This window comes from Diospyros lotus, chromosome 5 (genome assembly GCF_014633365.1).
Source record: "Diospyros lotus cultivar Yz01 chromosome 5, ASM1463336v1, whole genome shotgun sequence".
In the NCBI taxonomy this organism is placed as follows: Eukaryota; Viridiplantae; Streptophyta; class Magnoliopsida; order Ericales; family Ebenaceae; genus Diospyros; species Diospyros lotus.
Genome location: NC_068342.1, coordinates 9,527,879 through 9,554,725, shown reverse-complemented (window position 1 = coordinate 9,554,725; position 26,847 = coordinate 9,527,879). Strand labels below are relative to the sequence as shown.

Sequence of the window (26,847 nt, the reverse complement as noted above, 5' to 3'; positions counted from 1 at the left end):
CACTACCTGTTAGGTTAGATTAGATTAGATTAGATTTGGTTTCAAAGCCATATAATATAATCTAATATTCTTTGGTATACCCATAATACAGCAGCATATATTATATATAGCTGGCCGGAGTCTGGATGGAGAGGAATTATGGTAGTGGTAGTGGTTGTGGTATTTCACACTTGCACACTTCACACTTCACCCATAGTTTCCGATAAATGATAACCGCACTTACCCATTTCACTAAACCATTCGTTCAACCGTAAACTTGAATGAAAGGTCCAAACTGCAAGTCTGCAAACTGCAAGCTGCACTTTCTTTCACACTGCCACTCACTTTGGATCCTTTCTATCTTACAGACTTTTCTATGTAGTCTTGCTCTCGTCGTTCCTCATTCCTCATCTCAATCGTCTTCTCTTACAAATAATTTAAATATCTACTCATGGTTGTTCAAATAATGGAAGAAATAAATTGTTGCAGTCCAATCCACGTCTATATAAAGGACATTCCCCAGCAATAAACGACATTATTACTTGCTCCCTCTCTCTCTCTGTCTCTCTCTCTGCGGCCTCAAACCTTTCCCCGGTACTGACTATTTTCTTATTTGCAGTTCGTTTCTTGATTTTGTTTAAGAACTTTTGTTTCGCAGTGGTTGAAAATACGAAATTTGATGCGATTCTGGTTTGCTTCCAGGTATTCTATCTGTGCATTTCGTTTAAGTTTAGGGTCGCGTGTGGTTCTAAAGGAGTTTAAGTTTATTGAATTTTTCAGGCGATTCTCTCATTCATTTCAGCCATCTCGCATAGCCAGTTATTTATGAATACATGATTACAGCAATCCATATCTTTGCAACAATCTTGTTCCTAATTTTTGAAATTTTAAAATGAAATCGCCCTCCTCCAGCATCTCCAAATGTTGTAATGCGTAAATTATGTAAAGAAATGAAATCGTATATAATTTCCTCAAGTAAAGTTACTTTTGTTTTTCTGGACTTCATTTTCAAATAAAAGAATCCATTTTACTTGTTAGTAGAAGAATAAACTATTAATCTTTCATAATTTCAAAAAATTCTAATGCGGTACTTTTTTTTTTTTTTTTTTTGGTTATGATTTTACCTTATTAGTGAATATTATTTACAACAATTATGGCTCATGTTCATATGTAAATTTTAACAATATAATAGGATAAACGATTAGAATTTAAATTAGATTTTGGACCGTCCCGATCAAACCAGATCTGGCCCAATTTAGAAGACTCAAAGACGGCCCGACCTCGGCCCAACTTCAACCCGTGACAACCATTATCACCATTGCATACTGACACCCCCATACCCCATCTGCATTTATTGCAAATTCCATCCGCATTTATTGTCAATTTTGTCAACACCACGTCTCTGTTAAGGAGCTTGGCCAATGTCGAATATCACAGTTCCATTACTTTGCTACATCGAGGCAAGCATGTATACAGGAGGATTCCTCTCTTTTTTCTCTTCTATATAAACTAGCCTGATCAGAGACTAAGGTATGTTCTGCTTTGACCTTATTGTTATATTTTCTAGAAAACTAACAAGATTCATGAACTCTTTTATTTCTAGACTTTTATACTCTATTGTTATACTAAATAATCGATATAATCTCATTTGATAAGGTAGTCTATGAATTATTTTGTTCTGCTTTTACTTCAAGACTTAAAGTATTAATGAAGCTATGAGTTTATTTTAATTAACAAATTTATTTATAATTTCATATTTTGTCAAAATATTTAAAAATTAAATGTTAATTAGATAGAACTAAAATCGAACCGAAACCGATCTGATGTGACAGATTGATCATAGTTTGATTTTACATATGGTTCGATTACGATTCTTATTTTTTTAAAAATATTAAAAATGGTTCAAACCCTATTGGCCGCCACCATTAATCTCTTTTCAAGGAGATTTAGTCTGTAAATATTTTTTTTGCTTGGAACTTACTGTAAATGTTAGACAATAATTTATTATAGATGTTTTATGTTTTGTCTTTTTTTATAGTCATCAAAAATTGATAAAATATACGGACTAGCCTGCAAGTCAATTTTTTTTTTAATACATTATAAGAAAAGAAAAAATATTTAAAAATTTAAGTCAAAATTCAAAAGTCAGCAATATATATTCTCATTTTTACCTAATAAACTATATATATACACACATCTCTTAAATTAGGAAAAATCATATAATGAATAGTTAAAATTGATACCTATAAATTCTTATTTAAATTTAGGTAACTAGCCGTGTCAAGTAGATTAATAACGACTTAGTTGGAAGTGCTAGTCACAACCTATGCCCCCATTGACTCTGCTCGTCATAATTAATATTTATACTTGTTTTTTGTTTTTATAGGTTTAATTATGTCAAACATAATAAAATTAATAAATGATTTATGAAGACGTGTTATTTATGTATGAGAGATTTATGTCTAATATTTATTATCTTATATTTTAGTCAAATGAGAATGAATTAATAGTATGACTCAGAATTGGAAGCATTGGATAAATCATAGACTATTATAGTTTTAGTGATAAATATACTAATAATATGGATCAAAATTGGTAACTTTGCAATTATTAAATCGAAGATGGAAAATATTTTTTAGTGATGAAATGTAACTAGAATTTTATTCATAGATGTATGTGTCAAAGCAGCGAAATCACAAATAACATCAAATGTTTTTGTGCCAGTTGCTAAGACTATCTTTAGATTATAAAATAACATAGAGATATTTTAGTTGCTATAGTAAGTATGTTATCGATGCAAATAGCTAGTTTATTATTAGTCACAAAAAATTTAATTAATAAATAATGATACATTTTGATAAAAATAATTTTGTTGCCAATATAAGTCTGTGACGAAAATTTACAATAATTAAGAACAAAATATTATGGGATTGAATCAATTTTGTGACATGAAATTAGGCAGCAAATGCAAATGCAAATGCATAGTGTAATTGGAATAGAATCATGTGATTGGTCCACGACTCGTATTCGTATCAAATTGAGAGAGAGATGCATTATATGCTTTCCATTATTTAAAACTTGTTATGCCAATTATTGAGAGACCTTTTCAACATTTTTATTGGTGGGGAATAGAAAACAGATAAAGGTGATTCCTTTCCACCTTTACCTTTTTGAAATACAGCAAAAGTGATTATTCTTACTTTAGTGTGTGCATTTGCTTTTTTCTTTCTTTGTTAATTTCTTTGTAATAAATTAATTTGAGTGCTGACAGGGCAGGGCAGGGGGCCCCAAACCAAACCATAATTGATTGATGAGAATTCTAGCTAAGACAAAAGCGCTTCAGCCCTGCCCCCGTCTGTTTAATTGAGGTTTTTCTTTGTTTCATCTTTAAAATGATCAAACAAATTGAAGAGACACTAAAACTTAAAATAAATGATCCCTACCTACCTGTTAGGTTAGATTAGATTTGATTTCAAAGCCATATAATATATTCTAATATTCTTTGGTATACCCATAATACAGCAGCATATATTACATATAGCTGGCCGGAGTCTGGATGGAGAGGAAAAGGTAGTGGTAGTGGTTGTGGTATGTCACACTGCACGCTGCACACTTCACCCATAGTTTCCGATAAATGATAACCGCACTTACCCATTTCACTAAACCATTCGTTCAACCGTAAACTTGAATGAAAGGTCCAAACTGCAAGTCTGCAACCTGCAAGCTGCTCTTTCTTTCACACTGCCACTCACTTTGGATCCTATCTATCTTAGAGACTTTTCTACATAGTCTTGCTCTCGTCATTCCTCATTCGTCATCTCAATCATCTTCTCTTACAAATAATTTAAATATCTACTCATGGTTGTTCAAATAGTAGAAGAAATAAATTGTTGCAGGACATTTCCCAGCAATAAACGACATTATTGCTCTCTCTCTCTCTCTCTCAATGAATTGTTCCAGTCCACGTCTATATAAAGGACATTTCCCAGCAATAAACTACATTATTGCTCTCTCTCTCTCTCTCTCTCTCTCTCTCTCAATGAATTGTTCCAGTCCACGTCTATATAAAGGACATTTCCCAGCAATAAACTACATTATTGCTCTCTCTCTCTCTCTCTGGGGCCTCAAACCTTTCCCCGGTACTGATTATTTTCTTATTTGCAGTTCGTTTCTTGATTTGCTTCGAGGTATTCTTCTTAGCTCCATATCTGTGCATTTCGTTTAGAGTCGCGTGTGGTTCTAAGGTACAGCAATCTATATCTTTGCAACAATCATGTTCCTAATTTTTGAAATTTTAAAATGAAAACGCCCTCCTCCTTGCTGTAGCAACATGAAACGAGAAAATTTTCACAGTGACAGTAGAATTTTACAATTAATTTTGCTTTCTGGATTTTGAAACAAAAGTAAACACATTTCCTCGTTTATGTAATCTGATTGTAATTGGAAAAGTTTCAGCATCTCCAAATGTTGTAGTTATGACTTTACCTTATTAGTGAATATTATTTACAACAATTATGGATCATGTTCATATGTGAGATATTCAAACTAAAATTCTGTTATTCAATATAGTTTGGTTCTGTACATGTCGCTATTTTTTTCCTGTTTTCGTCCATCCTTGCAGTTGATATAGAAGAGAGAGATCATGTGCAGCACAGCCCCAAGGTATCCCATATGTGCCAAGTATCCCACCCTGTATCCTCCCGAGTGTCCCAAGTGCTCAGCATTGTCTTCTTCTTCTGGATGTCAAGAATATTATTACAATCTTGTCGAGGCTGTAAACAACTATACGGGGTCTCCGGTTGATGAGTACAGCTTCGGTGCTGGACTACGGAAATTCTGGGAAGAATGGGACCTCAGGATTCTAATTCTATACATCCTCTATACTCAGTTGTACCTCCTCATTTTTGGACGCTTTAGGAGGAGATCGAAAAGGAAGTTCTTGATCAATCTGAATGTGTCGTTGCTGTATATTTTTGCTGACTTGTTGGCAGCTATTGCTCTCGGGAAGCTCTCCAAAGTCAAAGACGAAGGCACTCTTAATAAAGAAGCGGTTTTTCCAAAATTCAAGCCAGATGAAATGTGCAACCCTGATAAACCAGAAAGTTTGTTAAGGGGTTTATGGGCACCGGTTATCCTGTTCTATCTTGGAGGTCCAGACACAATAACTCTCTTATACATCGAAGAAACTCAGCTGTGGCTGAAACACCTAATATCGCTGTTAACACAAGGCGGAAGAGCATGTTTCGTTTTGATTGAGACCTGGACTCCTTCTGGACTCTCTGTTCTGAGTCTGTTCATGTGGATTTCTGGAATGATCAAGTATGCAGAGCGAACATGGGTTATCAAGTCAAGAGCCCGGGCAATCTCTGAAGGTTGTCTTCAACCAGATGATTGCACCGTTATGGATTTTGTTGGCATTAGTCCTTCTTCACCGAACAGGAAGCTTGAGCTCGAAAAAAAAACACAGCTCGTGGTTGAAGGTTATATCTGTTTCCAGACCTTGAAGCCTCATATTCCTGGCTATCATGTGCTCAAGAGGCCGCTAGCCAAATTCATCAAAGAGGATACAGATCCTAAGGACATTTTCAAACAGATTGAGATTGAGTTGGGGTTCATGTATGATGTGCTCTTCAGCAAGGTAGGTACAATTTTTACAGCATGGGGTTTCATTCTCCGGTTTATTACCTTATCTTGTGTAGTTTGTGTGTTGGTGGGATTCTTCATGGTTGACAAGTCTAGTACTAAAGATTTGAAAGATGATGTCCAAATCACCATCATTCTGCTACTTGGAGCCATTTTCTTGGAGATAGTTGGACTTCTTCTTCAACTTGTTTCAGACTGGGCAGTGGTTTGGGCATGGAAGCACCAGAGCAAGTTGTCAAGTCCAGTACTTTGTGTTCACGAACATCTAATCTCTCACAGCAGATGGTCTAAGGAAGTGGGACAATTTAGTTTACTGAACTATTGCACCAAATATGAGGCGACGGTGTTCAATGGAATGGTGCGGGCTGTGTGTGGCTGGAGGAAACTTCTAAGCATCAATTTCAGCTTGCCTTCGAGAAAAGCAAATCCGACTATAAAAGCATTAATCATCAATCAGCTTAGAGAGAGATCACAGAAGAATTCAGGACAACCTTCCCAGAAATCATCCATGAAAGCAGATGAGCGGAGCCTTCCTAACTACGGATTGGAGCAAGCGCTCGAGAGGGTCAGAGACTTTGGCGAAGCTATTGTTGTGTGGCACCTTGCCACAGACATCTGCTATCACTCTAAAGATGAAGAACCTACAGATGAGTCGGAAGCAGCCAAAATATTGTCATATTACATGATGCATCTTCTTCTCATATGTCCTAATACATTACCCTTCTGCAACACGGATGGCAACTTCTCGACGGCTTGTACCGATATAATGGAAATTCTTAAGAACCAGAAACTTACACTCGCTGATGCATGTGAGCGCCTGAAAGAGAAACCTCGCAAGGAATGCAAAAGTATCACAGTGAAACGTGCGAAAGATCTTGCCAGTGCGTTGATGCAGAAACCAAACAAGGAAAGATGGGAGATCATTAGCAGTATATGGGTGGAGATGCTGTGCCATGCCGCGAAGGAGTGTGAACTGAAATACCACGCCCAAGAGCTTAGACATGGCGGAGAATTTCTGACTCATGTGTGGCTGCTACTCATGCACTTTGGCATATATGGGGACCAAGAGAGAATTATACCTCCAGATTTAAGGTCCAGTGCGCAGGAAGGAATCAAAGGTTTCAACGATGTCACACAATCAACGTTCTTTGAGGGCTGTGAACTCAGTAGCTTTTAAGGTGGTTCTACATGATAATCCCACGTAATACAGTCCTTCCAAATTATCCAGCTTCAGTATGGGAAAGTAATTTACTAGTCTTTTTTTCCATTTTTCTGTTAACGAAATGATTGTGTGAAGCCTGCTGAAGTATTTTCTTTTTCCTTTCTTGTTATCCTTAATTTCGGAATATAACTCATAATCAAACCTTGTTTCTAAGCACCCCCGCGCATTATCCTCGCCCGCCTATATTCATCAAAATAATTAATTGCTGCTTAATACACAATGATCAAACATCAAGGAATGTTGAAGATGCAGTTGACCCTTAAACCCTGGTTCCGTTCTCGCCCAACCCTTCATGCATTAATCACAGAGCTGCTTTGTTGTTCCGATGAGAAACACGGAAGAGAAGAAAAGAGTTATGGGTTGGACTAGTAGTGGCCTAATTTTATGAAAACTATTGAGCCAGCTTAAAGGTGGGAACACTACTTATGCAAGAATGTGGGATGGTCCCACCCGATGGAAATGCGATCATTTATTTTACACTTCAACACCCAGCCCACCACATATTTTTGACAGCCAGCTAGTTCCTTTTGCCCATTAGTTTGCAAGGATTTGGAAGTCCAAAATTTTCCTGAAATGAATTAGCCCATAAAAAGACACCCATGTTAGCCATAAGCCATCCAAGTCAGCCCATTACTCGTCTCACTTCTTTGGATGGCACCCTATTTGAGTATCCTCATCTCTATCGATGATTTGCGAATAGTTTGTTTCTGTCACACGTTTAAATATTGTCTCTGTTAATCCATCTGATCAATCAATTTATGATTGTTTATCGCTCCTTTTATTATGTTTCTATTTACATTTTTCGTTATATCAAAGACCCACTATTCTACCCTCTTCACTACTTTTCCTCTTCTTTTCTTACCGTTTGTGTGCCTATTTAGATACTAATTGGGCCGGTGATCCTATTTATCGATGCTCCACAATAGGGATTGCTTCTCTCTTGGTGACACTTTCTATCTATCTATCGGTATTATATATATATATATATATGCTTCTGAAAATAATTTGATGGCTTAATGTGGTGCAACTATGTAAGTGCACAAGAATGTTGTCTCCAGCGTAATGTAGACTTATTGTGTCGTATTCTTCATCAAACCTTGTTCCAGCCCTCTCCAAAAAAACCTTATGCTAATCAAATTATTTGCTCCTTTGCAAGTGCATCATAATGAACTACGATCAAACATTACGGGCAAGGCATTGTCTCGTATAACAATCCAGGCCATTACTAATATGAACCAAACCATGATGGTGTGTAAAGTATGTGAGTATTTTTATCAAACACCAGGTAGACAGATATCTTGTTTGCTTTTTATATTCAGTGAGATCATAGACATAAAAGATAACAAAGAGATAGTACCATCATCGTTCACATAAACGTAGAGAGGTAGAATAGAACTTTCATCCCATTCGGCTTACGCACCGAATCTCTTCTCTTGGTCTTTCATATATACCCATTTCTTTTGCTGTTTTCCTTGGACCATAATACAGTCCGAGACTGTGACCCTAACACAAATAGTAGGGAGATGAGTAAACTACCTATTTTGCCCTTGCTTGGTTTCTTTCACTGTTGTTCTTCCTTTCTAAAAACTAATACAAACATTACAAATTATTAATCATAATATTTGTGACTATGAAATTACTTTATAAGGATTAGACTGACTGTTTTCTGGAGGGCTTCCCCCCCAGATATTGGGCCCATCCCATGATGTGGCAAAATCAGTCTGGCCCATATAAATTGGATCGGGGGGTAAATCTGGTACCTACCTTCCTTATCAGAATCTAACAGCAGCATTTTCAAAATATAACCGGCCTCCATTTTTGAAGGATGGTGATCGTTGGAGATTTATAGAAAGAGAAAACAGTATTTCGTCTAATACTCCGAAAACGATAGCCGTTGCTCTCCTGTAAGTTCTCTGCACATTTCGTTTCTCATCTTCTTCTTTATTTGCTTCAACAAGGCTTGCATTAATATCGTCCAAAACCATTGCCACAGTAAGCATGTTCACTTTTAAGAACTTTCTCACCCATGGACCTGATTTTCTAAATCAACTGCTATTTTCTTTTCGTTCAAGCAAGAAGCCAAATCGGTTAATTCGTTCACTCATTTATGCTTTCACTGTGCATTCTTTATAATAATGATGTTTAGTGTTTCCCAAAACAACTATTTCTTCCTTTGAGGGCGCCTAAGGATTGAACCAACCCAAATAGCACCAGTCTAAAGGAGTTTTCCCGCAGGATTGGATTGATTAATATTTAGATTTTTTCCCCCCAGTATAGGAAGAAAGAAGTAATCTGTCTCCCTGCTAGTAGTATAAATTCATCGATGAAGTTGACAGAAAGAGGAGTGGGGCATATATGGTACCTAATTTTGATCAACCCTGGCGATGGATTCTTTGCAGGGAGTGACTGATTCATCTGCTTGTAACATTTAACTTATTCCACGGAGAGGTAGCTGAAGAAAGAATCGAAATAAGATGGCCACAAGAAAGTTAACGGAATCATCATCATCATCCTGGTAAATTAGCACCATCCTCCCTCTTCCGATCATTTCTCTCCCATAGAAAACCTATTTTCTGACTTATTTTTTCCGTTTGTTTTCCAGGTTGCCAAAACCTACAATATTCTCAACACAAATCCAAATCCGAATTGACGGCATCCTCTTCACTGTTGACAGGGTATGAATATCACCTAAATTTTATCCCACCTCTGATTTTCTAGAATAAATCCATTTACTTCTTCGATAATCATTGGTTATGCTTAGGACCTTTTGGCAGCAAAATCAGCCAAATTTACCGCGTTACTTGAAGAGAATCCCAATGAAGATGCCTCTAATTTACTAAGAGACATACCTGCTGGTCCAGAAGCTTTTGAGCTTGCTGTGAGATTCTGTCATGGTGTTGAAGTGAAGCTGGCAGCTGAAAATGTTGTACCTCTCACCTGTCTTGCTTACTTTCTTGAGATGACCGAAACTCACAGCACCAATAACCTACTGAAGAAAGCTCTAACCTATTTTGAGCAGAGAATCCTTCCTAGCTGGAATCAATCGGTTAAGGCCCTCAGGGCCTCAGAAAGTGTTCTTCAACAGGCAATGAGTCTTGGCCTGATCGATGCCTGTGCTGAGACCATCATCACGAAGGTGCTGGCTAATCCCACCCTTCTTGGGGAACCAACAGGGGGTTTGAACAATGATGATGAGAGCGAGGACAAGGAAAACGTGCATAAGAAAAATGCGAGGAGGCAGCTTTTTGGCTTTGAACAGCAGCTGGAGGATTTGGTCACATTGTGCCTGCAGCTTTACAAGCCACTCATTCAGGCAATGATTCAGCGACGAGTCCCTCCAGAGTATACTGCAGCATCTCTGTGTCAATATGCAAAGCAATGGGTTTTTCCCTGCAGCAAAAGAAGGGATGGAATGTCAATTCACAAGAGGAACTCCCAAAGAGAAGTGATTGAAGCAGTGGAAAGACTTTTGCCTTATGAGATAGGAATCGTACCTTGCACACTCTTCTTTGAAATGCTGCAGTCTGCAATATTGCTGGAAGCCAACTCCGATTGTAGAGAAGGATTCGAGATTCGAATCGGGAAACAACTTGACAAGGCTACAGTCAAAGATCTGTTGATCCCTTCAAAAGGGTATGCTAAAGAGATGGAATATGACCTGGAATGCGTGAGAAGGATTTTGAAGAACTTTTACTGCAACTACAAACGCTCAGACATGTCTGGGCTAATTACAGTGGCAGAGCTTGTGGAAAATTTCTTGGCAGAGGTTGCGAGTGATGAGGATCTGAAGATAAGCAATTTTTTATCGCTCGCAGAGATGTCGACTTCGGTATCCATGGGAGTACAAAGAAGCTCTGACGGAATATACAGAGCCATTGACATCTACTTAGATAAGCACAGTCATTTGACAGAATCAGAGAAAGAAGAGGTATGCGGAGTACTGGATTGCAATAAGATGTCCCCGGAAGCTTGCCAGCATGCCGTGCAAAATGACCGGCTGCCACTGCGAGTGGTGGTGCAGCTGCTCTTTGTGGGGCAGCTGCAGCTGAGAGACACCATTACAAAGGAGGTGCAGGATTCAGATGATAGATTGAGAAAGTTGGAGGCAGAGGAAGAGGAAGAGATGGCAAGGGTGAGCAGTTGGGAAGAAGAAGGGCGAACAGAGATGCAGAAAATGGGCAGCAAGGTAATGGAGTTGGAGAAAGAATGCTACATGATGAGGAAAGAGATCCAGAGTGAAAGCTGCAGCAAAGTGAAGAAGCAGAAAGGTGGGATGTGGAGAGATGTGAAGAGGAAATTTGGGTGCATGAGTGGTATGCGTGATTGTGATTGCCATATCAAGAAGAAGAAGGTACATTCAGGGCAGTGAAAATGAAGATTAGTTTAATCAATCCAATGTTTGAATTTTGAAAAGTAGTAAGTCAAAATTTTCTACTCTCAACTCAATCAATTTGGTTCTTACATATTTCAAAAACCATATGTTGCAATTTTAACACCTGCTTACTTCTTCCAAAAGATCATAAAAACCCAGAGACCACGGAGGGGTAGAAAAAACAGGATAAAAGCAAATATCAACTGTAATGTTGGGGTGAAAGCAAACAGTTTAAAGATAGCCACGACTTGGAACCTGAGTCATTCACAAGATAAGTAAACTCATTGGGACCTTCAGATTCATCTTACATTTTTCTCATAAGCAGAAATAACCTCTGATCAAGCTTAAAGTTACCCATGTTGACCGGATCACCCTTCAGCATCAGTTGGAGTCCACCAAAAGACATGTATACAACCCTGAAAGCCGAAAGAAAAATCAATCAACAGAGAGCCCAAAATTGGGAAGAACCATCCAAACTCAGGAAAAAGTTTAATTTCTTCTATGGAAGTCTATGTTCACCAAGAGATTAAGTTAATGTCTTCTATCTGAAAGAAAACACACACACACACACACCCCTTCACAATGAACTATCTACAGGATGCACTATCACCATGCAATGTTCTAGAAAAGTGTTCGCCAACAGGGGCTAGATGCAAATAATAAATTCTTAAAAATTTTGAATAGGAGACATACACTTTAGCATTAGATCCCGATGCATCCTCTGACATCTTGTATAACAGCCCATGCATGACATACTCAAATTTGTCAGCAAGTGATTTTGAGCCACCCTGAAAGTGGAGTGGAGTAAATTTTACTAATGACGTTAGGCTTCAACAGTTAAGAAAGAAAAAGTTGAAACATATGCAAATACAGATTATGTCACACATAATAGAGAAGTTTATTCCATATTTCTTTCGTATCTCTAGGTGATGCTTTAACATCACTGTCCTCACTTTCAGTATCTGTATTATAACTGTAACTCTGAAATTATATAATTTGAGCAGATACAAGTCATGTTAAGTAAATATGAAGTGCCTATTGCCGTTGGACACTAAAGAAGATAGGCCAATATATCAAATTACAGAATTACAAACCTGCCGAGATACTTGATGCTATTCTGCAGTAGAATGCAGGGGAAAATAAGAAGAAAATAACTTGATGTTGAAAGGCCCTTATTGCTTCTCTTAACTTAGTTCCGAATGACCAAGCACATGTCCTTTTTTTATAGGCTTAGCTGTATCTCTTCATAATGTTCATCCCTCCCAAGGATTATACCTTTTGGTATCAGTGTGAGGTTGTTAAAGGTGACCAAGAAGCAATGCAACCAATCGAAGTCTTTTACAGCAACCATTCCAAGTCTAGTGCATGTTGTCTAACAAATTGGCCACCAAAAAAACAGGTAAACCATTTTGCAAATATGTTGTCTGCATGTAGCACAACATGATGATCTAGTATCCATTGTATTAAAGCATACTGCTTGGAAGGAATTTGAATCTGCAATCATAATTAATTTCCACTCCAAAAATTCTTAAATAAAACAACGGACCTAGTTTCATCCAGCGTTTGCCTGTATTACACATTGTGTCATCAAAATAAGAAGGATTATGGGTAACCCATTTGTAAAAGAGCAGTTAAAGTTAGCACAAACAATAAATAAGGAACATAATAGCTTTTATGCACACAAGCCACCCAAAACATCGTAATGACAGGAACCTTGTGCACTGGATCTGCCTTTATATTATTTGACTATTATGATTAAAATAAAATAACAATTGCTATTGCTAAGTTATATCTGTAACTTATTAATTTTTAAGCGCACCGGGTATGGACAGAGAATATCAACCCTGGAGTGGTATGATACGCCAGCATTCTAAAGATATCACATTCCTACACAAATGCAGTTTTCTTTACAAGTGCTGAATGTGGAATTTGAGTTTGTTTTTTATAAAACCAGGTGGTATAGGAAATTTCGCAAACCAACTTTTTTTCAATATATGTCCTAAAACCAAGTTTATTGAAGTCAGAAGTAAAGTTCTTAAATCAAAAAATCACATCTCCAAAACAGGATTCTAAGATGTCTGGGAAATAAGCTGAAAATCAATGGATTTAAGAAATAAATAATCAAACTAGTTGGTTTAGCAAGACACCATTCCAAGCTTGATTTAAGTTAAATAAGATATAACAGTTACCATAATCCAACAGATGTAATATAAAACAAATAACCAAACCCAACAGATTGGAAGTAATATAAAACAAATAAAGGCGACGCATGATCATTAAACTTTAAAAGAATCAAAACTGGAAGAGCTGACAACTGAATTTTCTGAAGAAATTGAAATTTTAAACAACAAACTGATGTTAAATCTGAAATAGAAGTAATAGATATGAGGATATGACATCAGGAAGATGCAAGGTGAAAGCTCAAAAAACTACTCCATTGAACAGATAAGACAACTGTAACTGCAAGAGAAATTAAGTTACCTCGGGAAAATAGCTGGTGACAGCTGTTCCATCCAAATTTAAAGAAGGAGCCAATGCCATCCTATACTTTTCCCCAACATGAACTGGATATATTTCTGTATGCACATCTAGCTGCATCTCCATACCATACTCCTCACTCCTTGCTTCAATCCGAGAAACTGAAGAGGCATTTATCTGTAATCATTAGGTGAAACCTGGAAGTAGTTTCCAATGCAAGATAATGAAGCATGAAAAACAAAACAACAAACTCCACCATGACACAGCAAAATAGATACAATATGGTTCAAATTTATTTTAAGTGATGAATGCACGAGATCATGCTATTGGTACAAGTGCCCCAAGTGTCTAATAGTAAACGAAAATCAACAAATTAATGCTATATAGTTTGAAAGGCTCAACACATTTGGAAGTGCACAACAAGCGTCGATGCCCAACATGGAAGTCCAACAAGATATTGCACCTTCACAGAGGTGTCTGTGCTTTCTCATACTACAATTAATCAGTCAAAAAGCTCATTTCAGGAATCTCCACACAAGGTGTGAAAAAGATGGCTATTGAGTATTTTGATAGACAAACCACCATACATTAGCAATCACAATTTTCCAGAGGTAGCCTCAAGGAAAAGTGCACCACAGTACTGCAGTTATAAGTCATCTATTAAATTTACCTGTTAGGTAAGGCTGGAAGAGCTTATAAGTTAGGTAGCTTATAAGCTCTTTCAACAGCTTTTTTAAAAAGCTGGTACCCCCTAACTTTTCTTTTTTTTGGGAACCTTATAAGCTGTCTAAGAAAAGCTCTTGCTGACCAAGTGAAAGACCAAAATACCCTACTTGAACAAGCTCTTAGAACTTATAAGAACTAAAGCTTAAAGCTTCTACAGTTTAAGCAAAGCCAAACACTCTATAAGTTAATAAATATGCTCCACCAACAAAGTTATGCAACAATGGCACATTGTTCAGGCACTAAATAGCTATTGACGCAATCTGAAACATGCTTGCTACTGTATGGCTGAAAATCACTTGGACAAAGAGGTCACTTATCATATACTTGACAATATGTAATTATTGATTGAAGAAGAAAAGTCTTAACTGATGAAGAGGTTATTTCCAAGAGGGACCTTCTAGTCAGCTTAAACACCAGAACCAGGCATATTAACATGTTATACCCTCTGAGGATGGGTCTTACACCTGGCATGCAGAGGGTATCATCTCCACATGTTGATGCCTTTTTCTGTACCAGAATCTTTTTTTTTAAAGGTAAAATTCATTTTTATACCAGAATCTTTGCTGACCCTATATCCTTGTGTGTCCAAAAGCATGTGAACAATATGACTGACATGTTTACAAATCCTTCTTTCATAAGAAGCGATGGAGAGGACTGAGGAGTATGGCATGCACACAGAGAGAGAGAGAGAGAGAAATGGTTTTTAAACATCGTTCAAGGAATCAAAGGAACAACCAGAATCTAGATGAATAATCTGCATTCATAACATACCTTTGTCATATTTTTTACCATCTGGATCTAGTCGGTCAACTTTAATAATATCATCAAACAAAATATCTACCATCTTGACTGCAACTATATATCCAGCAAGGAAATATATGCCTGGAGCAATAGAAAGAACAAGGAGGGGAAAAAAAGAAAAATGCAGGGTCAGATGGCAATTGAAATTGGATATTTTTCTAAACAGAAGCATATGATTTATAGATATTTTTCCAGCTTCCTCCCTCCCTCCCTCCCTCTAATGTTTTATTTTGGGGTGTAAGTCATATGCGGAAGATGACAAATGGATGCTAGTTAAAGAGGAAAAGTAAAAACTCACAAAAGTAACACCCACCTGTATTGTAAATGAATTGTTTTTTTTATTTATCTTAATTATCAAAATATGGATGGTGGTACACATGATGAAATCAAAATAAAAAATCCTTGGCACAAGTCTCATTTGGCTTTGGAAGGAAGGCCATTGTATCTAAAGATATATTTTTTCTATTTCTACTAAACATGCAATGGCCAAAAAATGAGCCACTTTTCTTTTGTAAGGTAAAAAGGAGCCACTTTCAAGTAAACAAAGATATTTCTCCCTTAAGCCTTCCAAACATACAGAGAAGAAAAAAAAACAATTTAACTTGAAACTCCAACACCCCAAAGCATTGACATAAACAGGTCTTCCATTGGTCTTCATGCACTTGCTTGTGCAACTTAGAAATAAGCAAATTGTTCATTAGAAATTTATTCTGCAGTTAGAGAAATAAAAAATCTAATATAAAAGATTAAAAACAGCAAAAAACCAAGTAATTCAACTAATTAGAAAACCATTAAATACAAGCTTCTTAGAAGAAAACAGTTAAAGCACTTTCCAAGTTCTCTCACAATTCACAATCATCAAACCCGAATGACTGGGGCAATCTTGTCTATAAAATGAGATGATCCATCAAAATTTGATTTTAGATAACTAATGACAATCAGTTCCTGGACCATTTCACAATCTAAATCCAGATATCCCTTACCCTGAATAGGCATCAACAACATGACAAACTAAGTTCACAAAATGCAATTCCATCCAAATTGGTTTACACAATACAAACTGAAATCTCATCCATTATATCAATTATCAAAAAGAAACCTACCGCATAAGAAGCAAAAATATAGATACGGGACATACATACTACATGAAATGAACATATCAATACAGTAACGTCTAGAAAGACATGATGCCATGCTACACAGTAAAGACAAGGTAACAAAAATCATTTTTTTTAAATAATAACTCATCATCTTTTACAATATAAGTATGTTTATATTTCATTAAGTCAAAATAATACAGAATTTTTTCCACTTCTATGTTATAGCAGGAAATGTTGGGTAATAAAGCACCAATATGTACAGAACATGAGTGTAAATGAAATGATGCACTACAAAAAAAAAAAAAAACTGGTCCGTCTCTCTGAGGCCAAATCAGTGATAGAAAATCAATCGTATCAGAAAACGGCATCGCTGACCGGACAGAGACGGATTTTTATTTCTGTATCTAATTAGAGATGGGAAAGATTCCGTCGCTGATCTATAAACTTTCGTCTCAGAATTTGTCTAATAATTGGTTTCCAATTCCATCATAAAAATAATAAAATATTAATTTAATATTCAGATTCGGAATTTTTTTCATTTCTAAAAAATTAAACTTCGCATTTAGAGAGGGAATTTTTTCCCTCTCTAAAGCAGCAGCAGCGGCACCAGAGCAAATGAATAAGAAACCAGAATTCCATCGGAGCGGGGGGGTCACAAAATTATTGCAAATGAATATAGCATTAAGAAAACAAAGGGAGCATGGAAGAAAACTGCAGTGTTTGGTCGACTTGAATTGCAAAAGAAAACAGACATGTCGAGAGAAAACAAATCTAAAAAGTTCAATCTCCCCTTCCTTTCCCAAACTTTCTCGGCAAACAAACAGAGAAAACAGGTGGGCAGTTCCCGTCCCAAGGCTTTTCTCAATCGGCGCAGAGTTCACTATTCATTACTTGGTACGAAACAGGCGTTCTAAAGGTAAGAAAAACCAAATCTTTGAACCACTCTGTACGCATAAAAGAAAACTTTCAACGGCTTAAACTATTGAACCCATCACAGAAAACTGGGTTTCTGGTCTACAAGAGTTGAAGATTTAATGAATATGGCGTGCATAGAGGGATTACACTAACCTTGTCGGGACAAAATTTGCCGGTCTTGGTCCTTTGCAAATCCCTACTGCGTTGGATTTGGGTTTTAAACTTGTCTGCTTGCTTGCGGTATCTTGTGATATTCCAATATTACCCCTTGTATCATACCTAAATTACTACTCAAAAATTACAAATATCGAAAGAATATATTCACTTTGTTGAAAATATCAAATTAAATTAATATCACCCAAATGTTTAATTTGATCCATTACATTTAGCATGTAATGGATTTAAAAAGAAATTATGTAATATTTTAAGACACCTTATTTGCCTAATTTAACTCTTAAAATCAAGTCATTTTATTAAGAATGACATATTAACAATTAATAAATATCAAGAAAATTAAAATTTTAAAAATAAAGTAAAAAGTACGTATTTTATTTTATAATTCAGCCATTTCTAAAAACATTTCATTAATTAATAAAATTATTTTGAGTTTAAAAATAAAGGTGTATATTATTTTAAATAATGCGCAGTTATTGTTTCATAAATGAAGATAATAATTAATATTAAATTATAACCGCAAATTATCACTTAATAAAATTTTATTTTAATTTTTATTTTATTTTTTAACTCCGTGGCCACACCTATCCTATGTATAAAGATTATACAAATTGTAGTTGTGTTAGGGGTTAAAACCTAACTGTTAAATTTTTTGATTTACCTCTCTTACTGAAATCATAGGGTCGAATAGCAGGAGCGCTCTTGATGGTGCGCTAACCAAAAAAAAAAATATTATAGAAATTGCTCCACGGCATGGTACAGTAATAAAGTATTTGGAATTCATATAAAATATCAAAATTTAAATCAGTGCGACGACTTGAAAAAACAAAATTATTGTTAGAAAACGGCACTAAGTCTGAAAGTTAAGTGAACTATACCAAATATTTAGATATGAGTATGTATAGACTGTATTTATATCAGATTTACCTGAGAAGTTTAGGAGATAATATAACCCACTTTTGAGAATTAGTCGAGAGAAACTCAAATATTCTAAATAAATAAAAAAAATTATAAAAATAAATAAATTAGATATTTTGTGAATTATACGAACAAAACCAACTTGATTAATAGAGAAACGAAGTCACGTGATGCGCTAATATCCTGAAACGTGTCAATCTACTTGCATCACATAATAAAATATAAAAAATAAAATTAAAAACTTAATATATAAATAAATATTCTTAAGATGTCACATAAAAAAAAAATTATATCAGTGAGACATATTTAAATAGATTTAATATATAAATATGATATTTAATTTTTAAATAATTAAAAATTTTGACATTTGATCTCTAATACATAAAAAAATCAAATTTGATTAAAAAATAAAAAATTGATAAAAAAATTAAAAATATTTTAAAAATACTTAATTTTAATAAAAATATTTAAAATATTCAAAAAAAGACCAAATTTCATAAAAAGATAAAAAAAATTACAAAAAAAGAACTTAAAATATTTAAAAATACATGAATTCCATAGAAAACCTAAAAATTTCACAAAAATACCTAAAATATTTTAAATTTCACATAAAATACCTAAAAATATTATAAAATGCCTAAATTTCATAAAAATAGCTAAAAAATTCATAAAAAATACTAAAAAATGACCAAATTTCATGAAAAATCTAATAGAAAATTGTGATAACAAGAATTTAAATGAAAAATAATAAAAACTTATTAAATCCATAAATTTTGTTCATAAACTATGAAACGAGATCTTAAACAAGAAGTGACAAAATAAACCCCATCAATTTTTTTAGATGTTTTAAGGACTTTTCATGAAATTTTTAAGTTTTTTTATGAAATTTATTTTTTTTAAATATTCTTATGTCTTTTTATGATTTTTTAAGTTTTTTTTATGAAATTTACGTATTTATTTTTATCAAATTTAGTAATTTTTTTCAAGACTAAATATCAATTTTTTTAATTATTCAAATACCAAATGTCATATTTATTGTCAAGCATAATTTGATCTGTCACATTGACATTGTATTTAATAACGTAACATTCTTTTATAAAAATAAATATATTCATGTACTTGTTAATATTTATTTAAGATAAGAATTTAAAATAATAATTTTTAATAATTAAATATTAAATTTTAATATTTTACATATAAAAAATTAATAATCATAATTTTTAATTATTAAAGATATGTCATATTATAAAAAAAAAAAAAAAAAAAAAAGAGCGAAAATTTGATAGTTTGGCAAGAAGCAGTGCACAGTACAAAGAGTGCTAGAGATGTTTTTTGTATTTTTTGAAGGGTCGCAATCCAGTTGGAAATCTACGGCTGCAGAGGATCCTAATGGATCTGAGAAACTTCCTCAATCATATTCAGGTGACGAAACTTCCGGTGCCTCCGCCTCCCCCACTCTCTCTCTCAAATACGAGCTTCCCGTTGCCGTTATCCAGCAGTTGAGTTGCGCAATCAGTGCTCCGCAGCCATGGGACAAGCTCTGGAGAAATTTCAAGGTAAATCACGTATCTGTGTTGATTTCTGAGCAATTTCTATGTAAAACTAAAACACCCTGAGATTGTCAATTCTATTTCTTGGGTTTTCATTTAGTGGAGTGGTACTTTTTATTCTGCGAGTGTGTCTTCCGTTCTTCTGGGCTGTTGTTGATTCTTAGCATTTTTGGGATTGGTTAAGGAACTAGGAAATATGAGATACCAATGATCTTTTCATGTTAATAGTGTAAAAGATTCAATTTTAGAAATTTTTTTTTATTGAATCAAAAGAAAGGTGACCTTTAGAAACTCTATTCAGGATTCTATCTCAATTATTTGTTGAGTTATGGTCAGTGACAGAGTTGGCTAGTGAGCGTTTCTCCTTTAGAAACGCAAAACAAGTAACGCGAAGGATGCTTTTTTCTTGAGGTAGTTTATACGTGTTAAGGATAATTCAACATCTAATGAACGATAAAAGGAACAAAAGCACTATCAATTCTAAGCTGGAAAGAATTGTCCCCAGATCAAAATGAAGTGTAAGAATTCTCGTTAAGTTTATTGACTGAATCCTGAATCAATTTAGAATTATGATTTAGCTGTGGAGTGATTTTTTGTCTTCCTGGAATCAAGTTGAAATAAGTCATTAGATTCAAAGTTCTTTTGGTTTTTTACTATTAATTGTTTTGCTCACAAGACGGACGCACAAAGGTTTTGCTTGTGTATAACAAGGCATGAAGGCCATGGAAGGAAAGCATAATAAAGTGTTTTTATTTAGCTTCCTTTATGATTAAAAATTTATTTCCATGATCTGGTCCTGATTGCTCTATTAGAAAAGGTCAATATTAAAATCCCTGTACATTTTCATAATTGATTATTGGCCACACAAATATCAACAATTTTGTTTTGTTTTGGTTAATTAATATCAACAGTTATTACATTCTAAAGAATTCAATCCTATGGTAAAGTTGTTACATCTCTTCTTCTTTCTCCACCGGAATGCTCTTCTGTATGCTGTGGTTTTCTAGCGGCTCTCAACGGAAATGCCTTACTGATGAGACTCATTTCAAGATGTAAACAGGGTCATTGAAACCTCTATTAGGAGCCTCTGTTTAACTTAATGTATCTCATGGTTCTTAATTGTTTGAAGGTTTTAGGATGAAATATTGGGCCATAAATTGTTACTGCATGGGGGAGCATTAAATGTATGGGTATAACTCTGTCGAATTAGTCATTGGAGAATGAACAAGAGTTTTTTTTCCCCTAATAATATGGATAGCTATTAGCATATATTACCCTTTTGTTGTTGGGATTTCATAGCTATGATTATTTTGTGGACTTTTTTATAGGGTTGATTACATTGTTGGTTCCTAAACTTTGCACCCTGTAACAAACTAGTTACTATACTTCAATTTTTGTCACTATAGCCACTGGACTTTGATTTTTGTTAAAATTCAGTCCCTCTTTTGATTTTTTTGTCAAATTTTTTTAACAAAAACTGACGTGATATATATTAATATAAATTCTAAAATCAGTTAATGTTAAAATTAATCCAAAATCCCTAATCAAATGATTTTGGAGGTTATATTAATGTATATCACAGCAGTTTTCATTAATAGAATTTGATGAAACCTTAAAAGAGGGACTAAATTTTAGCAAAAATCAAAGTTTAGTGGCTACTGTGACAAATTATATTGTGACCAATTTGTTGCAGAGTGCAAAGCTCAGGGGCGAGCTGTGTAATTTACCCCTTTTTAATATTACTTTTCTTTTAGTGTATTTGAAGTCAGAAGGGGACCGAAAGGATTTGTCCAAGACTGGAAAATCTAACTTTGAGATAATTGAATTTAGATACTTCAGGCCTCGTCATTGAACTCGAAAAGTGTTATCTGTTTCCTGTAGACTGTAGTTGAGTCCACTTATTTCACTTTTTTGATAATGGTCCCTTCCTTTAGGAGGCTTTTCAAACTGATAAATTACTATTAGGGTGATTAAAGTTTTTTGAACGACCTTATACATGCTAGCTCTCATTGTGCAGGTAAGGAATGGAGGCGTAAACAAATGAGAAAGATCATAAACAATGCTTTTGATCGTGTAAAGAATGACACGGGAAGAGCTAATTTGACATTTGAAGATCTGTACATTTCTGTACTACTTGTGTACAAGTAAGAGCTTGTATCTCTTTATGGGCATTGTTCAAGTATCACAACAGATTTATACATTCATTTATATATTTTACACACAAAGTCTTACCTAGACCGATTTCTTTTCTCTAGTGAAATCAATAAGCGATTGCCTGGTCCTCATTTTGATCCCCCCACCAAGGAGCAAGTTAGAGCCATGATGCAGGTATGTTCCATTTGTCTGTATGATGAAATTGGAACATCTTAGAGTAGCTTTGGTTGTGAATGACAGTAATTAATATAGAAGAAACATTGTTATATTTGAACTGCTTTTTTGTCAGTTCCCTATGAATTGTCAAGTTGTGGTTGCAATCTCTCTGAATGGTTCTGAGAGTGGTGAAGTGTTATTTGTCATCCTTTGGACCTTTACATGTGTCAGCCATCTAGATATTGTGTTGTGTCCGGTAATTTAATACCTGAGTTTAGTACGTGTTCTTCAGTTTATATACTTTTTTTGTATGGTTAATGTACATGATGGACATCCCCAGTTGCATGTACATCAATTTGTTCCTCTTCAGAAGGGTTGTTCTTTGGCTGGTTTTCCTTGGATGTTGCTGTGGTAAACTAAGTGACTTTTTAAGATGACCAGGGAAGTCTTGGCTATTAAATTGGTTGTAGTTCAGTTGACCAGTGAAAAATTATGGTAACTGGAAGTGTTTCCAAGTATGAAATGAAAGCTTAATTACATTCTGAGAACAAATGACTCATTCTCTAGGTATCTTCACATTGTGTCAAATCCCTAAGCTCTCCATTGTAGCATGTAGGTATGTGTGATGAGTTCCTTTTCTTTTGTTAAGATAAATAAGGGTTCTTGTGGAATTTGTTGACTCTTAACAGTTATACTCCTGTCCAGTCATAACTCATTATTTCATCCTCAACTCTCAACATTTTTCTTTTTGGTAAAAATTAGAAGATCAAGAAGCTCATAAACAATAAACTAGAATAAAGAGAGATATTGACAGAGGCTTGTAGTTGCTGTGTGAAAAGTCGTTCATGCCTCTGTAAGTACATGACCTTGTACAACAAGTTATTGTGATCTATGCTATCACAACCCAATCTGACATAAGGAGGTTACTGGGGAGGTCTTGGGTTGTTGCTTTGTCCCATGAATCCAAGAGGCACTTTCAGGTAGCACTTTGTAATGAGGAACAATGGTGTTAAAAGCTGCATCAAAGACAACATGGGACCACTATAAAGTGGGTGCAGATTAAGAAAGTGTTTTAGACTGATTTGGGTCAGATTGCAATTTGAGATTTCTAGCCTGGTGAGGACGTCAAGTATTAAATTGGGGGGGGTGGAATTTTCACAGCACAATCCAACATTGGTAGTTTACTGGAGTGGTCTTGGGTATATTACTTGGTCTCGTGAACCCAAGTGGCACTTTTGAGTGGAACCCATGGTGTTTTATTTACTATAGGGCTCAATTGTCACTTTTTTGGAGCCTCTTAATCATTGCATTATCAATTTAATACAAAGAAACGTGTGTGTGTATTTGTGTGGATAGAATAAAATAGAGGAAGTGAACAAGAGTGGCGTTGAGGATGAGTTTCTTCTCCTGTTAAGATAAGAAAGGCTCTCGTCGGATTTGCTGGCTCATATTAGTTACACTCCAGTCATAATTTGATCTTCAGCTATTAGCAATTCTTTTTAATAAAAAAATAGAAGATTAAAAAGCTCCTAAACAATAAAATAGACAAACATAAGAGATTTATTGACAGAGGCTTGCAGTTGCCATGTGTAGAAGTAATTAGTGCCTCTCCAAAGACACGACCTAGTACAACAGGTTATGGTGATCTATGCTATAGGAATTGCCACTTTTAGGAGCTTTCATTGCAACACCCATCTAATACAGAGAAACTTGTGCGAATAGAATAAAATAGAGGAACTGCACAACAATAGCGTTGTGGACAGTCATTTAGCAAAATCAAATGTGCTTTTCTATTTTTGAAGGATGAACATATCCATGAAGCTTGCACATTTATGCCACCAGTTGGAAAAATTTTATGAAATTTGCAATGAAAATGATGTCCTGTATAGGGTATCAAGCTCTAACTAATTGATTAATATATGTAATATATATGGCATATTAACTGATGGACTAGAAACCACAAACATCCCAATATGGGTTTCCAATATGGGTTTCTGACCCTGTGTCTTCAATATAAAGGACATAGATACTTTTCTTATCCAAAAAAGGGGACATAGATACTTGTTGGACAAATGAAAATGCACTTGGGACACTGCATGGCATATCTAGTGGCAAGACATAGTTTGCCTGACCTGGAAGTTGGGAATACTTAGTCTGTTTGTTTGTTTTTGTTATTCTGTTTCTTGTTCTTTTTTCTCTTGGGAACGTTGAATGCCAATTGACGTTTTAAGATTGTAATTCTCTATGAGATGATTATTGTTTTCAATTGTGACTATATATTTTGATGGATGACTTGCTCACTATTTAATTTAACTGCACATTTGGGGTGTAATGTCTAGACTTGATGGGAGCGTTGCATTTTCACATTGATGGAATAAGTTTATTGGTTGACACTGTCGAATGGTAATTTGATTTTGACAAGGTGTTATTTTCTGAACATTTTTCTTCTCAAATCACCAAGTCTTTATCTGTATAATACGTGCCTGTGTACACTTCTGTATCCTTGCTTTTCAACTGATGGGCAACACCCTATTTAGATGCTACAAACAGTATTGAATGCTGTCAATAATAGCCAGATATTGTAGATCAACTCGGCAAATTTGGTTGTTAACAAATTGTTACGTGTTACAGGACTGTTCAGAATGTGAAATTGTGATCTTATATTTTAGAATAATGCCAAAATTCTGTCCCAATTCCATGGGTTAATGAGGATAGAAATTCTCGAGCTTAGAGTATTTGCCCATGTAGTCCAATGAGCCTGGGAAAGCTGTAACTCAACCTATTTAGGTTGTGGATGATGCTATTGAGTTGTCCAATCTCTGAGTGGATGTAACTGTAATGAAAGAAGCTGCCTGCATGAATTGTCTCGAGTTACTATGGTTGTTGTGTGGTATATTTTATCATTTTACAATGACACATTCTAAGCACCGGAATATAATGGATGTGCAGTTCTACCCAACTTTGACTATAACATAGCATCACACTCCCCCGCTATTTACCCACCCTTTACTTCTATTGTTCCTTTGTTCATCAGTTCCTATCTTCCTTATTATCATTTATACTGTTACTATTACTATTTCTTTCAGGATTATGATCTGAACCTTGATGGAGAACTTGATCGTGAAGAATTTGCAAAATTTATTCAACAATTGACGGCAGATACAGTCATCGCAGTTAGTCAGGGACTGATCATAACATTGGCCGTAGCTCCAGTGGTAGCATTGATGACAAAGAAGACAACAGAGGGTATCCCGGGCGTGGGCAAGGTGGTGCAGAGGTTACCAAATTCAGTTTATGCATCGCTTGTGACCCTTGCAGTTGTGACCTTCCAAGCTGAGCATGGAATCGAATGAACCCTTGGGTGCCATGAATTGCTGCACGTCGTGTATAAGCAGTGACTGTGTGCATGCTATAATAATCGAAGCCCTGCAAACTTATCAGCTACAAATAGTGAACGAATGTATTAAGTTATTTGTGATGTTCAAACCAGCCAGGCGATTGAATAAGCCTTTTTCAAGCACACGAATTAATGGCTCCAGATTTGTGTATAGGCATCGCCAATTGGCCGTTTATTCGGCCAACTGATTATCTGCTATACAATCTGTGAACCGATATAGAATTTGTTGGGAATGAGATAAGAGTTTGCTTTTATTATTATTATTTTTTTGATGGGTGTTTCTACTGTGGTTTCATCACCTGAAAGGAAAGGAATGTTCTTTTGTTGAGGAGCATTGTTCTGTTCTGGGGCTGAGTTGGATCCTCTTTACATCAACATCAGTATGAAACTAATCTTGCTTAAAAATGATGAAAATCAACTCCTCTGGAGTCTGGACACGTCTGTCACCTTGTCTATTATGCTTTTCAGAATGCTATCAACTTTCAAAGACTTCCACCCTGTCCCTGTGCAGACGAATGCTGACACATTGCACTTTAATTGGTTCCTATTTTTCCTTCTAAAATGATGTTTTTTTTTATTTGACATAAAAAACTTAGCTGCTGTGATCATTACTCATGTCTGCCATTCAATTCTAAATTTTAAATTATAAACTGACACCTAAATTTTACTAGATAACAAGTGTTAAGAAGAGGTAACAATATAACTTATCCAAAATAATACTCCACTTATCGGAAAAGCAGTATTGTTCTGGGTAGTGGAGTGGAGCATTTTGGCTTTTGCAGGAGCAGGACATAACTATAAACATTAAAGAAAGGGAGACCCACCCTGGTCTCTGATTGTAGAGAAAGGAAAGCAACAATTAGCAATTAGTAATGGAGTTTAACTTGAGATTGAGATTGACAGAGCAACCCATTATTAGAAGCAACCCATTAATGGAGGTTAATTTGCACCCCTTTCACTTTCAGGGTCAAAAGCAATTAATTAAGAAAGCTCTGGTGAGCTTGAACGGCGCCTGCCCTTGCCCTGTTGCCCGCTATTATTGAATCATGGTGTCGTCTTGCTGATTACTTTTCAGACAAAATTGCATTCAACCTCCCTCCCCAAAGTATTGATAATTACTTTCTGATCCCTCCTCCCCACAGAGTCGAGGGCATACTAAATTTATATTGAGCAATTTATTTGCAAATAATTTATAAACTACTATGGTGAAAAGAATTTTTTCTTCTAAAAATATAGTATATATTACACTGTATATTTTTAAA

At 35.3% G+C, this 26,847-nt stretch overlaps 4 protein-coding genes across 8 annotated transcripts; 3 read left to right on the top strand and 1 right to left on the bottom strand.

Moving 5' to 3' along the window:
* The first annotated feature begins 21 nt into the window (after nucleotides 1-21).
* LOC127801955 (uncharacterized) lies at nucleotides 22-7,000 on the top strand. 4 transcript variants are annotated; one of them, XM_052337506.1, is made up of 3 exons: nucleotides 22-573; nucleotides 682-1,509; nucleotides 4,601-7,000. In XM_052337506.1, exon 3 carries the CDS (start codon nucleotides 4,622-4,624, stop codon nucleotides 6,797-6,799), a length of 2,178 nt encoding a protein of 725 aa, XP_052193466.1. In that variant the 5' UTR covers nucleotides 22-573; nucleotides 682-1,509; nucleotides 4,601-4,621; the 3' UTR covers nucleotides 6,800-7,000. The 4 variants fall into 4 exon arrangements, with proteins under 4 accessions (XP_052193466.1, XP_052193467.1, XP_052193465.1 ...); XM_052337507.1 differs by lacking the exon at nucleotides 682-1,509; XM_052337505.1 differs by lacking the exons at nucleotides 22-573; nucleotides 682-1,509 and adding an exon at nucleotides 1,516-4,166.
* A 146-nt stretch (nucleotides 7,001-7,146) lies between these two features.
* LOC127801956 (BTB/POZ domain-containing protein At5g17580) lies at nucleotides 7,147-11,323 on the top strand. Its single transcript, XM_052337508.1, has 4 exons — nucleotides 7,147-8,748; nucleotides 9,244-9,359; nucleotides 9,447-9,519; nucleotides 9,606-11,323. The coding sequence occupies exons 2-4, from the start codon at nucleotides 9,319-9,321 to the stop codon at nucleotides 11,211-11,213; spliced, it is 1,722 nt and encodes a 573-aa protein (XP_052193468.1). The 5' UTR covers nucleotides 7,147-8,748; nucleotides 9,244-9,318; the 3' UTR covers nucleotides 11,214-11,323.
* A 66-nt stretch (nucleotides 11,324-11,389) lies between these two features.
* Nucleotides 11,390-17,419, bottom strand: LOC127801957 (DNA-directed RNA polymerases II, IV and V subunit 8B-like). Of its 2 annotated transcripts, none has more exons than XM_052337509.1 (5): nucleotides 17,390-17,419; nucleotides 15,192-15,302; nucleotides 13,698-13,855; nucleotides 11,910-12,004; nucleotides 11,390-11,632 (listed from the first exon to the last, which is right to left on the bottom strand). In XM_052337509.1, the coding sequence occupies exons 2-5, from the start codon at nucleotides 15,262-15,264 to the stop codon at nucleotides 11,521-11,523; spliced, it is 438 nt and encodes a 145-aa protein (XP_052193469.1). In that variant the 5' UTR covers nucleotides 15,265-15,302; nucleotides 17,390-17,419; the 3' UTR covers nucleotides 11,390-11,520. The 2 variants fall into 2 exon arrangements, with proteins under 2 accessions (XP_052193469.1, XP_052193470.1); XM_052337510.1 differs by having other exon boundaries at nucleotides 13,698-13,871; nucleotides 17,390-17,404.
* Nucleotides 17,420-19,711: 2,292 nt separating this feature from the next.
* On the top strand, nucleotides 19,712-25,848 carry LOC127802808 (uncharacterized). The gene is made up of 4 exons (XM_052338838.1): nucleotides 19,712-19,884; nucleotides 21,896-22,022; nucleotides 22,134-22,206; nucleotides 25,275-25,848. The coding sequence occupies exons 1-4, from the start codon at nucleotides 19,857-19,859 to the stop codon at nucleotides 25,539-25,541; spliced, it is 495 nt and encodes a 164-aa protein (XP_052194798.1). The 5' UTR covers nucleotides 19,712-19,856; the 3' UTR covers nucleotides 25,542-25,848.
* The last annotated feature ends 999 nt before the right edge of the window (nucleotides 25,849-26,847 follow it).

Bases quoted from the DNA above. Each gene is read 5' to 3' on its own strand.
- LOC127801955 (XM_052337507.1), top strand. From the start codon at position 4,622: ATGTGCAGCACAGCCCCAAGGTATCCCATATGTGCCAAGTATCCCACC.
- LOC127801956 (XM_052337508.1), top strand. From the start codon at position 9,319: ATGGCCACAAGAAAGTTAACGGAATCATCATCATCATCCTG. The intron at 9,360-9,446 runs GTAAATTAGCAC...TTTGTTTTCCAG, and splicing joins GAATCATCATCATCATCCTG to GTTGCCAAAACCTACAATAT. The intron at 9,520-9,605 runs GTATGAATATCA...GGTTATGCTTAG, and splicing joins TCCTCTTCACTGTTGACAGG to GACCTTTTGGCAGCAAAATC.
- LOC127801957 (XM_052337509.1), bottom strand. From the start codon at position 15,264: ATGGTAGATATTTTGTTTGATGATATTATTAAAGTTGACCGACTAGAT. The intron at 12,005-13,697 runs GTAACTTAATTT...CTCCACTTTCAG, and splicing joins TCACCAGCTATTTTCCCGAG to GGTGGCTCAAAATCACTTGC. The intron at 11,633-11,909 runs GTATGTCTCCTA...TTCGGCTTTCAG, and splicing joins TCGGGATCTAATGCTAAAGT to GGTTGTATACATGTCTTTTG.
- LOC127802808 (XM_052338838.1), top strand. From the start codon at position 19,857: ATGGGACAAGCTCTGGAGAAATTTCAAG. The intron at 22,023-22,133 runs GTAAGAGCTTGT...TCTTTTCTCTAG, and splicing joins TCTGTACTACTTGTGTACAA to TGAAATCAATAAGCGATTGC. The intron at 22,207-25,274 runs GTATGTTCCATT...TATTTCTTTCAG, and splicing joins AAGTTAGAGCCATGATGCAG to GATTATGATCTGAACCTTGA.